The sequence below is a fragment of the Lissotriton helveticus genome, chromosome 5_1 (genome assembly GCF_964261635.1).
Source record: "Lissotriton helveticus chromosome 5_1, aLisHel1.1, whole genome shotgun sequence".
In the NCBI taxonomy this organism is placed as follows: domain Eukaryota; kingdom Metazoa; phylum Chordata; class Amphibia; order Caudata; family Salamandridae; genus Lissotriton; species Lissotriton helveticus.
Genome location: NC_136065.1, coordinates 1,627,264,605 through 1,627,281,082, shown reverse-complemented (window position 1 = coordinate 1,627,281,082; position 16,478 = coordinate 1,627,264,605). Strand labels below are relative to the sequence as shown.

Sequence of the window (16,478 nt, the reverse complement as noted above, 5' to 3'; positions counted from 1 at the left end):
TCCGGCCATGTGTGCTTTATTGGGACAATCTCTCATGACCCATGTAATGTTGCTGAGCCTTTCTGTGGGATTGATCAAGAGTTTCCTGCCCAAGCGTTTTGCATGCCAGCTATGCACCCTCCCACCTGTGACCTGTCAATCAGCAATCCCGGGCCTTGGCCTCCTAGCCTGCTTGACTACATTTTTGCGAGTCGAGGTTGATGTGGAGTTCACAGAGGGTTATTCTGTTAATAAGGGTGAGATTTCATTTTTATTGATGAATGCATCGATTTCCATGTTAACATTTGTGGCAGTTAATTTTTTTCCATTTATTCTCAGTGTTCGTTAGGAGGCTCCTTGCTTGGACGATCGATTCCAAGAACGAAGGTCCGCTTGGTTTCATGTGGGAATTTTGAATTGTAGATTAGCTAATAGGTCTACTATAGTTATAATGATGCTGTCATATTAAAAAACATTATTTTGACTTCTTTGGGTTGATCTTACTGAATTTGGGAACAAAGACTGATAAGTGGTTTGTAGATGGCAGATTTGAAGAAGTGCGGGTGGACTAAATGAGAATGTGAAATGAACAGTAAGATGGTCAGACTAGTCAATCAGGATGAGAGGTAGAAACCATCCTCAATAGGCGCGCAGGGAGACCCTTTGCTGAACGTTGTGTAGCTTGATCATGTTTTGTACGTCTGTAATTTTTTATTTTTTAGATTCCCCCATTTGGCATTCAAGTTGTCAAGAAAGATGGTATTTTTGGAGAGTGTGCGACTTTCAGTTATATATTCAGATAATTAGTCAATGTATTTAGTACTGCCACTGGGTAGATGATACATTGAATATGTAGCATATGTGATTGGCCGGAGATTAAGGGATAGTTTAAGGCATTCAAAGGTGTCTTATGCTTTGTTGGTGCAATCGTGCATGAGTTAAAAAAAAAACGTTTTTACTATAGAGCAAACAAGATCTGCAATTACATTTCTTTTGAAAGAGATTGTACTTTGTCAGACTCGTACCAGCCAACACTGTACATAATGATACATCATTGCTACAAATACAAGTATTATACCTCATCATCTGAGTCTCGATCCGCAACAGGAGGGGAACATATATGACCTCTATAGGTGTTCCACTTCCCCCATACTCTCTCAGATTTCTTTGTGGACCCTTTATGGATATACGTGGCTTTCTCAGCCACCATGACCACGTCCAAATCCCTCATTTCAGCCGTCTTCAGTGGCTTGCTTGAATCCAGTGGCAAAGTGAGCAAGGGACTCACGTCTGAGCATGCCCTGCCAACTTATGGCGAACAAAGTGGTACAAAAGGGGGTGGTTTCCGGACCAGGGAAGGCATGGCATGGCAGTTGGGGCTGGACTGTTCCCATGAGGCACAGGGTCAGACTGATTTGCATATGGCCATGTCTGAACTGGGGTGGCCGAGTGGGCTAAAGAACGGTGATGGATTAAACCCAGATCTGTTGACTAGGTGTGAGTGTTTGATTAGTTCAGGTGCTCCGTCCATCACCACCCCCTTTTGTACCAGATGTTCAATAGGCAACACCTGGGATCAAGCAGGACTAGGTTTTCTCTGCGTTGATCAATGATGTTGGGCGATACGATGCACACTCCACAACTGGTTTGCCAGGCTTATGGATGGCCACTATGGTGGCAATACGCTGATCTCTAGGGCCCAGCTGGCTGCATACATTTTCAACAGATGTGGTGCCACGGTATCAGCCGTGCGTTTATAGAGTTCCATAGGGATGCCGTTGGGGCCACTGGCCTTACCCGACTGCATCTTGTGGATGGCTACCTTGAGCTCATCAGCTGTGATATCTGGATCAAGCCCTTCGGCCTCTTCCGATATGAGCCCCGGCATGCAAATGTCCCTAAGGAAGTCGACCGCTTCCTGAACCGTGGTTGTGTTCGTGGATGCGTACACCCGCTCATAGTGTGCGGCCAGTGCAGTCACTATCTCTTGTGGGTCCGATATTAATTCTGCGTTATTCAATCTGAGTTCCGCCACCCATCTAGTCGCTCGATCCCTCTTATCTAACCAGGCAAGAAGTTTGGCTGCTTTATCCCCCGATTCGTAGACTCTATGCTGAACTGCTGTGATGCAAGTCGTGGCATCTGCCCAAAGATGTTCCCTATATTCCTGTTGTTTTGTGCGCAGTCGATGTGTGTTGGCATTTGAGGGGTCCCCAGCATGTTGGGACTCCAAATGATGCACTTCCTGTTCTAAAGCTTCTATCTCCTTTTTCTTTTCTTTTTTGTGACCTTCAATGAGGGAGATGGCCTGCCCCTGTAGGACTGGTTTGTAAGCTTCCCACAGAATTCGCGGAGAAGAGACCGAGGCTTCATTTTCTTTAAAGTAATGCTCAGTCGTGTTAAGCAACCCTTTCCGAATTTTAGGATTATGTAGGAATCCCGGCTATATGGGGTACATACGACGCTGGGTGGGGCCGTGTGATCTGAACTCTGCCAGCACTGGGGAGTGATCAGAGATTCGGCTGGGTAGATATGAAACTGCCCCATATCTGCCCATATTGTCAGTTGCCGTAAGAATGTAGTTAATGCGGGAGAGGCTATTGTGCGCCCCTGAATGAAAGGTGTACTGTTTTATGTGTGGTTTCCGAAACCGCCAGATGTCCAGCAGTCCATGCGCCTCTAGAAAGTAAGCCAGTGGTGATCGAAGGCGGTGTTGGGGCGGGTGTATGATCCGCTGCATCATCCATCGTCGTGTTAAAGTCTCCCCCTCGTACCAGATCTCCCTCTGGGAGCGCAAGTAAGAACGCTCCTAAAGCCTGAAAGGTTGTCAAATGTAAGGCAGGTGGTATATATACTGTCACTAAATTTATTAGGCGACCTTCCCGTTGGATCGTAATCGCAGCAAATTGACCCAGATCGTCTGTGAAAGAGCAGTGAATAATTTGAGGGAATTGCTTCCTAACCAGGATACCCACCCCTCGGGCCCCTGAAGTGAATTCCGAATGTACCAGGAGCTTAAACCCCCACCGATCCAGTGCTTTACACGTGGACCCTGCAAAATGTTTCCTGTAGCAGTGTGATTGCTGGGGCCCTGCGTTTTAGATATTGTAACACCAACCCCCTCTTTAATTTGACCTTCAGACCATTAACATTCCAGGCGATGAGCGACAGCATTGGTGTTATGGTGTATTGCGTCATTGGATTAGGTGATTCCAAACTTTACATGGGTCACTATCGCAGACCAGACTTTGGAGGTGCGTACAGATGTTCTCATGGAGACTGTGTGTTAGTATGTGCAGATCTTGATCCATAATAACAATATCAACAAAAAGGGTTATATTCCAGAAACGTTTAGTACCCCGTGAGCGTGCATGAGTTTTTAATGATTACTGCTACGTTTTTTTTTTTTTTTTTTAAATTTTCAAAAACCTTTATTGAAGTTCGAGCTCATATACACAGCAGTGTGCCTACAACCATATCAGGCCGGCAGCGATACACATTCAACCATGAGGATGCAGAGTTGTCAAGATAAAGCATATCATAGTTGCGAGGACGTATAGAACATCACAATAGTATAGAGTTAGCATTTCCGCGGCAGAGCCGACATCAGGCCAGTATCCGAGCAAGTGGTGGCTATGAAGAGGATATTGTGGAGCAATATGAAACAGAGATGTAGTCAGTGCAGATCATTTCGACACATAGCGCAGTCACACCCCCCTACACCTGTGGCGACATGAGTAATATGTGAAGCGGCTATTCGAGATGCAGAGGAGAATCGCACCTCAGCTCAGTATGCTCTTATGTTGCAACCCTGTGGACCAGTCATGGAGACAGAGTCCTACGGTGTTACGGGATACATGTCTGGTGACAGTCTTCCCTGCCAGAAAACTCCATAGCACTAAGGACGACCATAATCCCATTCTCTCTATTCTTCCCAGATGCAAAGCACATGTGCCTACTCTGATCTTTCCGTGGAGGGCGCGTTCCCAACCCCGTCAATCCTAGTATAATCTGTCTCCTGTGTTGCAAGTAGTAGAAGGTATGCCTGTAGTGGACCCCATATGTCAGCTGGCCTAGATGCTACAGGTTGTAGTTCGGAGAATATCCCATATTGCTCCTGACAGTATATCATGTCTTGTAACCAGTCTTTGAATTTGGGGGCTCGACCCCTTCCCCATCTACAGGCCAGTCGCCTTTTCGCCAGAACAGTGCTACATTAGCGTACTTCCGAACAGACCTCGCTATGTGTGCCGTGTATCCCAGCAGGAATATCAGTGGATCAAGTTCCAGTGTAGCCTCTATCATAAGTGAAACTGCCTCGCAAACTTGTGCCCAGTACTCCATCACTTGTGGACATTCCCATGCTAAATGGAGGAAGCCTGCCCCCCCCTTGACCACATCGCTCGCATCTATCCGATACAGCCAGTTTGAACCTGACCTTCCTAACAGGCGTGTAGTATAACCTATGTAGGAATTTGTAATGTATGATTTTAAAGCGACAGCTGGACATCACTGTGCCCGATAGGTCACAGCAATACTCCCACTGATCCTCCGTAATCTCCCTGCCGAGGTCCTGCGACCAGTGTGTCTTGGCCGTCCCCACCACAGCTGGCAGTTCCCTCCGGAGGCATTTATATATGTTGGAGACTATGTGTGCACCATCTGCGCTATTCAGTACAGTCGTGAGCGGGGCAACACTGGGGGGTTCTCGTGGGTAGTCAGGCAGCAAGGCCTTCAAGCCTTCTCTCAGCCGCATAAAATAGAACACTTCCAAGGGAGTGGGCGTGTGTTCCCCAAAGAACTGTTCTCGGGAACGAAACATACCATCATGGAATAGATCACCCCATGTGTGGATATGTAACCGTCTACACATGTTACGGAAGCCCGATTCTTGAAAAAGCGCCATGTGCAGGTGATACGACAATGGCAGTCGGGCCGTATATAACAGCGATATTTGCAATCGTTTCCCTATCCTTTGCCACGCATCCATAGTGCACGTCACTGTATTAGCCTGCATTTCCAATACCGATATAGGGGCATGTATCACCCCCCCCAGCGGTAGCGGGTGGGCAATCCAGTCTTCCGCCGCTATCTGTGGCATGAAGGCGATAGGTTTCATCCAATAATACAGGTAGTGTGCCTGTGCGCTAAGATAATAAACCTCAAAATCGGGGATGTCCAACCCCCCCACACAGTAAGGTTGTGTCATGACCGCCCATTTGAGACGCGCCTGTCTGCCACCCCAAACCAATCGTATAAGTTCAGATCGCAGTGTTTTGAAGAAGAAAGCACCCGGGTAATATGGGACGTTAAGAAATAAATACAGAAAACGAGGCAAGACCACCATTTTTATGAGAGAAATTCTAGCTGCCATGGATAAAGGTAATTTGATCCATCGAGTCACCGAATCAGCTAGCTTGGTAATGGCTGTGCCATAGTTTAACCGCACTGTGTCACCCTTATCTCTCGAAACTTGTATTCCCAGGTAGCGCAGATCCGAAGAACACCATTCTAAGGGATAGTCCAACGGAAACTCTGTGACAGCAGACGTCAGCGGGAATAACTGGGACTTACCCCAGTTGATTGAGACCCCTGACAGGCCCCCAAAGGACACAAACTCCTGCAGTAACGCATTCAGAGTAACCTGGGGCTCTTTGACATAAAGCGTGACATCGTCAGCGTACAGCGAGATAGAAAGTTGTCGCTGAAAGCAATTAAAGGCGCTGTCTTTATGTAACTGTCGAATGCGACAGGCTAGCGGCTCTATCGCTATGGCGAAGAGCAAGGGGGAGAGTGGACACCCCTGGCGAGTACCCCTAGTTATAGCAAAGGCGTCCGTCAAGAGCCCATTCGCCAATACTCTTGCCTTCGGGGCCGTATAGAGTAATTGCACCCAGTTTACAAAAATTGGGGGGAAGCCCATCTTCCGCAGTACCGTAAATAGATACCCCCACTCCACCGAGTCAAACGCTTTAGACGCATCAAGGAATATGGCAGCGAGAGGTACATCAGGGCTAACGGTTTGGATTAAGGAGAATACTGTTCGGAGGTTATTTGATGTAGATCGCGTGGGAACAAATCCTGATTGGTCAGGTAATATGAGCGCATTCATAAGCAAGGAGAGTCGCATGGCTAGGACCTTGGCAAGGATCTTGGCATCACAATTCAATAGTGACAAAGGACGATATGAATCACAGTGCGTGGCATCCTTACCCGGCTTAAGTAGAGACGTGATGACAACCTCCCTCATAGATCCCGGCAGCACGCCCACATCCAAAGCATCCTCAAACACCTCTCTCAGCACCGGTGCCATGATATCCACATAACATTTGTAAAATTCCGCGGGAAGCCCATCTAGGCCAGGCGCTTTCCCATTACTTAGGGACATTATGGCATCGTGGACCTCGTCTAGTTCCAGGGGCGCCCCTAAAAACTGTCTGTGGCAATCGCTTAGCCAGCATAAAGCGATATCTCCCAAGAAGCCGTCCAAGTCGAAGCCTTCAGTAGCGTGCGACGTATAGAGCTTCTTATGAGTTTGGAGAGTGGTTAGTATGCCATCCGAGTCTTTGCACACCCCACCGTCAGCTGTCAGCAATTCCAAGATAGTATTAGTGCCACGCGCCATGCGAACTGTCATTGATAGTGCCCTACCCGGCCTACCACCCTCATTATATGCTCTACCCTTCCAATATTTACCTCGGAAGTGAACCTCTCTTTGTGCTTCTGCCTCGTATTCGGAGAGCTTAGCTCTAAATTCCCTACATCACCCTGTACCATGCTCCTTTCCAGTGTTCGTAATTCCTCTTCTAACCTGCTGAGTGCGCTGTATGTCCCTCAAAACTCCTGAGCTCTTAGCGATGCACCACCCTCTCACTGTAACCTTAAAGGCTTCCCAAACAGTTTCTACACTATCCACTGTATCTTTGTTACGGGGGAAGAAGTTCTCTATATCCTCCCTAAGTTCCTCCCGAAAAACCGCATTCACAAGTGCGTCAGGTTGTAATCGCCAGGGTGGTCGTGGTTTAGCATACCCAGGCATATCCACAGTTAGCAGAACCGGACAATGATCAGAATGCGTTCTGGGAAGGTGTTGTGCATCTAATATATGTGGTGCCAGATGTTATGATACAAACAAATAATCAATTCTAGCCCATGTACCAGTGTAGGAAGTGTAGTGTGTACCATCTCGTAGGCCAGGATGAACATGTCTCCACCCATCAACAAGCCCTTCATCATCCACTATACCTCTGATGACGTCTCGTGCTCTGTGATGGTACATTGTATGACCATCCGCTCTGTCCATTCCTGGGACTAAGGCAACATTGAAATCCCCGCCCCAGATGATATGACGCGATCCAGCATCCAGCACAATACCCCATAACATGGTAAAAAAATCCGGAGTATCCACATTTGGTGCATAACAATTGGCAATGGTAATTGTATCCCTACCCAATCTCCCCCACAACACCACATAACTGCCCTCCTTATCGATTCGCCGACCTTGCAATGTAAATGGGATGGCGCGATGTTTAAGGATAGCTGTACCCCTAGCATACGAGGAGTAGTTCGAAAAAGCACGAACACCTGCCCATTGACTACCGAAAGTGGATGCAGTTTGCGGGGGAACATGAGTTTCCTGTAACATCACCACTTGCACCTTATGCCTATCCCAATATGCCATCAACTGCCTGCATTTGCGGGCATCCTTTAGACCTCGTACATTCCACGACAGGAAGGTGCATCTGTTAACATCCCCTGCGTCCCTCGACATCATCCTTAACAGTCTGTAGGATCACCCCATGCCTGAGCAATGTTTGTATCATGTTACAGCCACACAGCCCTTCGTCTGACAATCTGTTATAGCGCTTAGCCAACATCATGTATAAGTACCCGGCACAGCCCCATTCCATACAGTTCGATTGTTTCCTCTACTCGTTTGTGTATATCGCACTCAACCAACTCATTCAACCCCCAGTCGCACTCCCACCCCCTCCCATCCTCCCACTGAAGCACCCCCAACTTGCCAGTCTCTCCACCCTCCCCATCCCACCCCAATGCCCTCAAAAAACTAGGGTGAAAACATACCCCATCCCATCGTAAACTGTGTGGGTAATTCCCGCCAGGTAGCATTCCAGGTGGCAACACAATAGCCCCTCCACTCCACCAGCACCACTCGATAGAGCGTGAACTGGCTGGTGGGAGAGAGGGGGGTACCCAGCGATCAGAATCTATGTCGGTCTTCCCAGAGCCAAATCTCATCCCATCTCAACATGAATATCAGGTGGGAGGTATCACATACAATTGTAGTTGCAGTCTTATTCATGGGCAGTTACTCACATACAGGACTCAGTTCTGCAATAAAGTCTCAGTGTTCAGATGGTCACTGCTCCTCGTCATCCCCTCCGTCTTGTCGTTCTTCAGGATGATCGTCTTCATCTCCCCCTGATCGTGCCGCACGTTTATAATGCTTTATGAAATCTTCCACCTGGTGTGGTTTGGTGAAAAATTTCTGGCGTCCTTGATATGTGATCCGCAGGCGAGCCGGATAGAGCAGCGCATAATCCACTTGTAAATTGCGTAGTTTGGCCTTCACATCCAAGAACTTGCGACGTTCCTCTTGCACCATAGGCGTGAAATCCAGAAAAATGGTGAAGTTGTTGCCGTCGAATGAGAGTGTCTTGGAGTTCCGGGCAGCCCGCAAGGCTGCATCCCTATCCCTATAGTTTAGGAGGCGAGCAATGATAGGTCTCGGATTCATGCCTGGTTTGGGTATCGGTCCCAGGGATCTGTGCGCTCTCTCCACGATGAATTGGGGCGAGAAGGCTTCCGGGCCAACCGCTGCCAGCAGGAGTTTCTCCACATAGTCCTCCATTTTCCCCACATTTGTGGACTCTGGAACACCAACTATGCGTATGTTGTTACGCCGACTTCTCGCCTCCAAATCCTCGTTCTTGGCCGCTATTATGCGCAGCAAATTGTCCATCCTTGTGAGTTGCGTCGTATGTTGCGTTGAGGTATCTTCCACATCCGAGACCCGTTGTTCCGCCTCCTTCAGCCTCCCCTCATGGACATCCAGTTTGTGGACAACAGCATCCATCCGAGACGACATCCTATCGACCTTGTCAGCGATGGTCGCAAACCCATGGCGCATTTCCCGGAGGATTTCCTGGAGATCCGGGGAGGTAGACGCCTGACCATTTGAGGCGCCGCCAGCGTCCACCTGTTGCTGCTGATCTAGGCCAGCTCGAGTTGTCTTTTTGGCAGAGTCAAACGTAAGTTTTGGCTGTCGAGCATCCGTTTTCCCCATCGTTGCCACTAGTAAGAGCAGAGGAGTCGCAGCCTGCAGCACCTTTGGTGACAGCACTCTCCCTGCCGTCTCAGCCACGCAAGCTCATTAAGCCGCAACGTCTCCACTGACAAGGAGCAGATGATGGGGACAGAAAAAACAGTGCGTTCCACGTGTGTGCGACTGTGTTAACTCTCAGTATCGCACCCAGGCTGCATAGACCCCTATGAGTACAGATCTGGCACAGCCCCAGGCCTCAGCACCTCAATCGTATGTGTGTCCAATAGTGCACCGGTGCGGCACGTCTTAAGAGGAAAGGAGAGTTCTGTGCCCGACGCAGGCCGATCTGCAGCACCCGCAACGCCTGAGTTAACTCCGACCAGTCCCAGCAGTTCTCACACGGGTACAATCCTGCACTCCAATACCAGGGGTTAAGCCCGCAGTCGGTAGGCCCAGCACCACATAACCACGAGTCAAGCACTGCGCATACCTCAGTCAGTATAGCAAGGGATATCAGTAGACAATGTTGGTCGGTGTGTTCCCAAAACACTCGCGTACACGGCCCAGGCTATAATGCCTCACGTGGCTGAGAGTCCAACTTGCGCACCAGCTAGTCCAGAACCAGTGCTATGCGGCGGGGAGTCAGTGCAGACTATGCCTCGGCCTGTGTTCTGTTCCACTTCTCAGCGACAAGTATATTTCAATTGGATCACTCAGCAGTGACTCCAGTACTTTGCGCCCAGGAGGGCGTTGTGATCAAGCGTCCCCCGAGGAGCTCCCCAGCCAGTTGCACAGCACAACGCAGGCCTCGCGCGTGGTCAGGTCGGGGGGGGGGGGTAGCAATGCATGCCAGTTTCCGCACCACCACCCGATCCAGCCAAGCCCTGTGGTCGCCTCCCAAGCCTCACCGCAAAAGCCTTCAGTCTCTCGTCCGATCTGGTAACGGCCGTGTCGGCTGGCGGGCCTCTCCCAGGGTGCCGCCGATACCAGACGCGTTTCTTGATTACAGTCCAAAATCCGCCAGAGCCTCCAGCACAGCAGTCATTCATGCGCCTGTTATCGCAGGGATGGCACTCTCGATGCACGCCTCCGTCGGGTGTAAAGGAGAGAAAGCAGTCCCTCCAGCCGCCACCTCCAGGCCGAGCAGTCTTTCGCGCCACTTGAGGCCCAACCTCCGCAGCTAGATCCCCCGTCTCGCGTATTTTGGCGGGCCGCCCAGCCGCGTCGCTCCCACCGCAGTCGGCGCCGCTGAAAGTATAAGAGCTCCTCAAATCCGCCCGCAGCTATCTACAAGCTTCAAACTTGGACCGGAGCTGTCGGGAGATCCCCCGAGCCGATGGGAGTCGATGCAGCCCAGTTGGAAGCCGATTTAAGGATTTTTTTAAGGATAAATATCGCTAGGCTGTGGGAGCCTTACATGAAGGCGTCCATTCACCAGTGCGCCACCTAGCGCCCCAATGATTACTGCTAAGTTGCCTCTAATTTCATGTCTGTCAGCCCTAAAATTTGTGCAGCTTTGCGAGACGAGGTCAAGGATTGAGTTTGTGTTCTTTTAACCATGATTCTAAGCTGAAAATTGCTTTAAGGTTGTAAGCAGTAATGGGATTAAATATTATACTGCAATGAGCATAGCTAGATCTTGCATTTACTGCCATCTATAAGGTGTGAGATGGGTAAAATTAATGGGTGTATTGGAAGTGATGAGATTGAGGGTCTCAAGATTAATATAACTTTGAGGAAGGGGTTTGAGTTTCGGCCACTTCATATAAATAATGGAAATCAAATGTGTTGTGATTTTGAGGACATAGTTGAAGTAGTAGAAGATAAGGGCGCAACGTTATTCGATATACAGGTGGTACTTGAGGTTTACAAAATTTGGGAGTCCAAGTAACAGCTGGAGTCGATTCATATCATGAAAATATTAACAGCTGTATTCTTGAGCGTAGGGCTTCTCATAGCCAGTAGGAGATTATACATTACTTTAAAGGACGAATACTGAGAGTCACTATATAAATAAAAAGAAAAATTTTGAAGAACTGATTAATGGAAAAATAATTTGGTAAAAATAATGCCTCATTAGAATTAAAGACTTGATGGCTAGCGAGTAACTCTTGGTTTGAAAACCAAGAGCTGTCATAAAATTCGGAAAAAGTCTAACTAGTAATTAAGTTGAGGATGAAAAAGCTTCATGTTGAAGTCAAATGCTTAACAAGAGCAAAGTTTGCTCCACTTCCAGAATCTCTCTGAGCTGAATGCGGGATTGGAAGCACTGGTCAGCGGTTTAGATCGTTTGACAGCGAATGAAGAAGCAACTGGAAATAGTGGGCACTGAGAGCTTCATTACTTCAGAATTACTCTCTTTGTGCAGTAGATCATCCATCATTTGGTAGATATAAAAGTAAGCAGTCTAGACGCATTGTACACACAAGTACCATTAGTGACACTGATTTAAAAGGAAAGGAGGCCTCCATTCCTGTATGAGGGCTTCTAATTCAGGGTTTATAATTCAGTGCCTATAATTTTCAAGAGCTCCAGCCCAAATCCTAGACCACCATCCTGTGCAGGCCCGGACTGGCCGTAGCGGGCACCAGGCAATCCCCCCGGTGAGCCGCAAGGGTGGGGGCCGGTTTTGGGCCCCTGGGGGCCGTTTTTGTTACAGGGCCATTCATGCAGCATAGCTGCAAAATCGGTCCTGCAACAAAATCGGCCGAAAACCGGCCCCAGCAAAGAGTCAGACCTCCCTCCGGAGGCCGGCCGAGCACTTTGCCAGGGCCGGTTTTGGTTCCCAGTCCGGCCCTGATCCTGTGCCATGGAAAATAAAAGCTGCATTCGAGCTGGAACCTTAATGGAGGCCACTCTGAAATAACCTAATCAGTTATCTCGAAACTCTGGTCCCCCAACACCACAATCTGCTCCTGGAACCCACGATGAAGGTGACCAGCTGGTGTGCAAGGGCCGGTGGAGGTGATTATCTTCTGTTCCCAAGGTTCACCGCAATTACAGCAATCCAGATGTAGGACTTTAGAGCTGAACTACAGAAGAAAGTTGAGGTCAGCCAGAGTGCGGTGCCAGAGACCAGGATTAAGCAATGGGTGGGGTCTTTTAGACAGAGTCCAAGTCTCATCATGGCAAGATGAAGGTAAGTGGGATAGTAAAAGCTATTGCTGATGAGATAGTAGTAATGGAGAATGGAGGTATTCTTGTATAGGTTGAAGAAGAAGTCTGAGGGACAAGCAGTTCAAGCTGAGTGAGTGACCGTAGAAGGAAGGACTCAATGGATGGTGATTAGGCCCTCACATTCATGTCTTTTCAAAGACATCTTTAATAGACTTTGCCTCAACCTTAATGTGTCCTGGGACATGTTTGAGTGATCTGTTCAAGGTCGGGTTCTTGTATATCACTTGCTTGAGTTTTTTGTCAGCTATCAGTTGGCACAGGAATGCATTGAAGTCTGATTTTTGCCTTTGTGGAGAATGTGCATCTGTCTTTAGCCTGTGTGACCACTGGGGTGAGTAAATAAAGAGGTGAAAGGGGAATGTTGAGTTTGACTGAGAGAGGGTGTCTGCCATGTCGTTTAGTAGCCACTGAGATCTGTTTTTAGAATTGAAGATGTTGGGTTTACTTTTGTGAGATGTATGGAGTGATGGCAAATGAAAGAGCTTTTGGTCAGGCTATTTGACTTTTGAACTGTATGGCAATGAAGTGATCTTTGGACAAGACTTCTAGGTTGTCACATATTTCCAGGAAGCTTCTAGAGGAGGCAACAGACTTGTTCTTCCACCAGACTTTGAAGTCCTAAGTTACTAGGAGGAAGTTGCTTCAGGAACGCTTTGGCCAAGCAGGAAGAGATGTGATGTTTTTTAATTTGTTTTCGTGGTGTTGCATGCCTATATGTTGCATGTGTTGCAGGAGGGAAGTGGGCTGGGAGTGTTTTTATCTACCACAGCTGCCACTCTCCGCTGCCTAGTGTGTCTGCTAATGTGGGCAAAATTTACGGTTGTGGTACTGTGTGCTTGAATGTCGTTAAGAGGTATCTGTAATCCAAAGCTTTTAAGGCAGAAGGTTACATTCGGTAACTGTAACTATTCATAACAAGCATTTGCAATACAAAAGGTCACGCATTTGCTAGAGTTTAAGCTATTGGCACTGTAAATGTCAATGATTTTTATTTATCTGTTTTGATAATTAACACCTAAATAAAAGGCATTGCCATTTACAATGCCACTAGCTCAAACTCTTGTAAATGTGGCACCTATTTCATTTCAAAGAAGCAGCCACCATTGTCCCGGGCTGCTTGGAAAGTAAAAGCACACGTTGCGCTGAATATTGCAGGAATGCGTGTCGTGCCTGCAGTAAGAGAAACTCATTAAAGAAAATAGTGCTTACAGACTTAATGAGACACACCATGTAACAGAAGTAAAAGGGCCAGTCCTCATGGCAGGTTACAAATGAAGATGCAGCGGTACTAAGGAGGGACTAACAAGCCTATTAACTATTCAGAAGCCAGCATTTACAAAGGACAGTGGCACAAGTCAATGAAAAATATGGGTGGAGAGTTGGCGGAGCCTCAAGTCCATACTCAAAAACAGCATGCCTCGCAGAGCAGCGCATTTGCTGCCCAGGCTCGACCTAAGAATTTTGATGTCATCCACGTTGCTGGTACTTAACCACAGTGAAAAGTCCTAGAACCATAGAAGGAGGCAGTACTAATGTGCTAGCAGTGAGGGCGTGTTGTGAATGAGAAAGTAAAATGGGAATAGAGGGTTGGCTGAGTGAAGGGACCCCTCAAGATAAGGAAAAAGAGTCCCACCAAATGTCTGCTATACTATAATATTATTGCAGTAACCCTAGTCTGGGTCAGAGGACACTATATCTCAAAGTTTACTAAATTATTGTCCAAAATTGGACCAAGTCAAAAGCAATAAATTTTAACACACATTATAAATGCACAAAGTACGTCAAGAGGAGCTCTAAATTAAAACCACATATATACATTAAATTAAAAAACAATATATCACATTTTATTAAAACCTGAGGGAATCACCCTCTGTCATAAAGAGAAACACAATATACAATGTTACAATTTTTTGAAAAAAATTGGTACACAATTCATATCATAGAAAAACCAAAAAAGTCGATGCGGCGTTTTCAGTGCTGTTTGTAGATGTAACACCTTCTTCAGGACGGTTTATCTTAATTCTCTAGAGACAAGTGTTGTCGTGACAAGAGACTGATACAATTCCGCTTTTTTCTAAAATTTGCGCTGTTGTAGGTTCCGTTTCGTAGAATTACAAAACCACCTGTTTATTAAAAATCAGGGGTATTGATAAAGCTGTGTAAGGGATGGCCACCGTATTCTTTCTTTGTTAGATGCACATCAAAAATGTTTTTCCTTTTTGGTCGGCGTGTCACAGCAGAGAAATCTTCTGCTTGTATCTTATAGAGTGTAGAGGCTAATGTTTTTTTTAACTTTTCATTAGCCCAGGATACTTCTTTATCGATTAAATGTGCTTACCGATTCTCTTTTGCGTGATTTTCGGCCTCCCTGCCTCCTCTTCTACACAGCTTCTGGGTTCAACGTGAACATCCTGGGCTAAAGAAAAGTTAAAAAAAACATTAGCCTCTACACTGTATAAGATACAAGCAGAAGATTTCTCTGCTGTGACACGCCGACCAAAAAGGAAAAACATTTTTGATGTGCATCTAACAAAGAAAGAATACGGTGGCCATCCCTTACACAGCTTTATCAATACCCCTCATTTTTAATAAACAGGTGATTTTGTAATTCTACGAAACGGAACCTACAACAGCGCAAATTTTAGAAAAAAGCGGAATTGTATCAGTCTCTTGTCACGATAACACTTGTCTCTAGAGAATTAAGATAAACCGTCCTGAAAAAGTTGTTACATCTACAAACAGCACTGAAAACGCCACGTCTACTTTTTTGGTTTTTCTATGATATGAATTGTGTACCAATTTTTTTCAAAAAATTGTAACGTATATTGTGTTTCTCTTTATGACAGAGGGTGATTCCCTCAGGTTTTAATAAAATGTGATATATTTTTTAAAATTTAATGTATATATGTGGTTTTAATTTAGAGCTCCTCTTGACGTACTTTGTGCATTTATAATGTGTGTTCAAATTTATTGCTTTTGACTTGGTCCAATTTTGGACAATTAATTTAGTAAACTTTGAGATATAGTGCCCTCTGACCCAGACTAGGGTTACTGCAATAACATTATAGTATAGCAGACATTTGGTGGGACTCTTTTTCCTTTTACACTATATACCCCGTCCCTTATAGGATCAAGGGGGATCTCCTTTTTTGTTTCATACCCCTCAAGATAAACCGGTTTCATTTGTCACCCACTTATTATTAATCTAAATCCTTTTTCCATATTTTGCAGTGCTGAGTGATGGCAGCAGCAACGGGCCAGGTGGCCAATAGGGGCAGGCGATTCAAGTGGGCTATTGAGCTAGGCGGCCCTGGCAGTGGTAGCAGGTAAGCAGTTTTGCACTTGTTCTTACCTTAGCTGCAAATCCAAACACAGGTGTAAAGTTAAGGATGGTGGCTGCAGTTCTGTATTTTATTCTGTGTTGTCATACTTAGCTATACCATTTCGTTTATCAAACTTGTTTTTTAATTTAATGTTTCTAGCTGAATTGTTCTATTTAGCAGTGTATTATTTGTGAACATTTTTTATTTTGATTTTATGTTTTACGGATCCCTCCTCTAAGTTGCCATGTTGGTATCCAAACATGTCTAATTTTATGGGGGGTCAAGTAAAGGGAAATGTAGAACTCTTGGTATCATGTGTTCAGCCAGTAACCGTAATAACAGGCATTGGCAAAGCCAATAGGTCTTGCCTGTTAGAAATCTATTGGCTTTGTCAATGTTTTTTAACCATATTGGATAGCAGCGCTGGCTTCAGTGCAGCATGGCTGAAAGGAAAAATGAAGTGCTATGACACGGTCAACACTGGCTGTGTTATAGAGCTTTTTAGGTCGAGCCTAGCTCGCATGTGCTGCTCTAAAAAACGACCTCTTGGAATCACTTCAGCTTTTCAGCAAACTTGTGCATGTGGCTATAAAAAAGCCACACGCACCAGTTTGCTGAAAAGCTGAAGTGATTGGCTATTGTGTGTGGCTTTCAAAAATTGAAAGCCCGCAATTCGCCAAAGGCGGGTGCATGTCCCGCCTTCTCTCTAAACG

General features: G+C 46.5%; 1 protein-coding gene across 2 annotated transcripts in view; it reads left to right on the top strand.

Moving 5' to 3' along the window:
- EMC4 (ER membrane protein complex subunit 4) overlaps positions 1–16,478 on the top strand; it is a 153,795-nt gene that overhangs the window by 39,835 nt on the left and 97,482 nt on the right. For both annotated transcript variants that reach the window (XM_078644825.1, XM_078644826.1), the window contains exon 2: positions 15,674–15,768. In XM_078644825.1, the coding sequence (XP_078500951.1) occupies positions 15,683–15,768 (86 nt within the window). In that variant the 5' untranslated portion in view covers positions 15,674–15,682. The remainder of the gene's footprint in view (positions 1–15,673; positions 15,769–16,478) is intronic.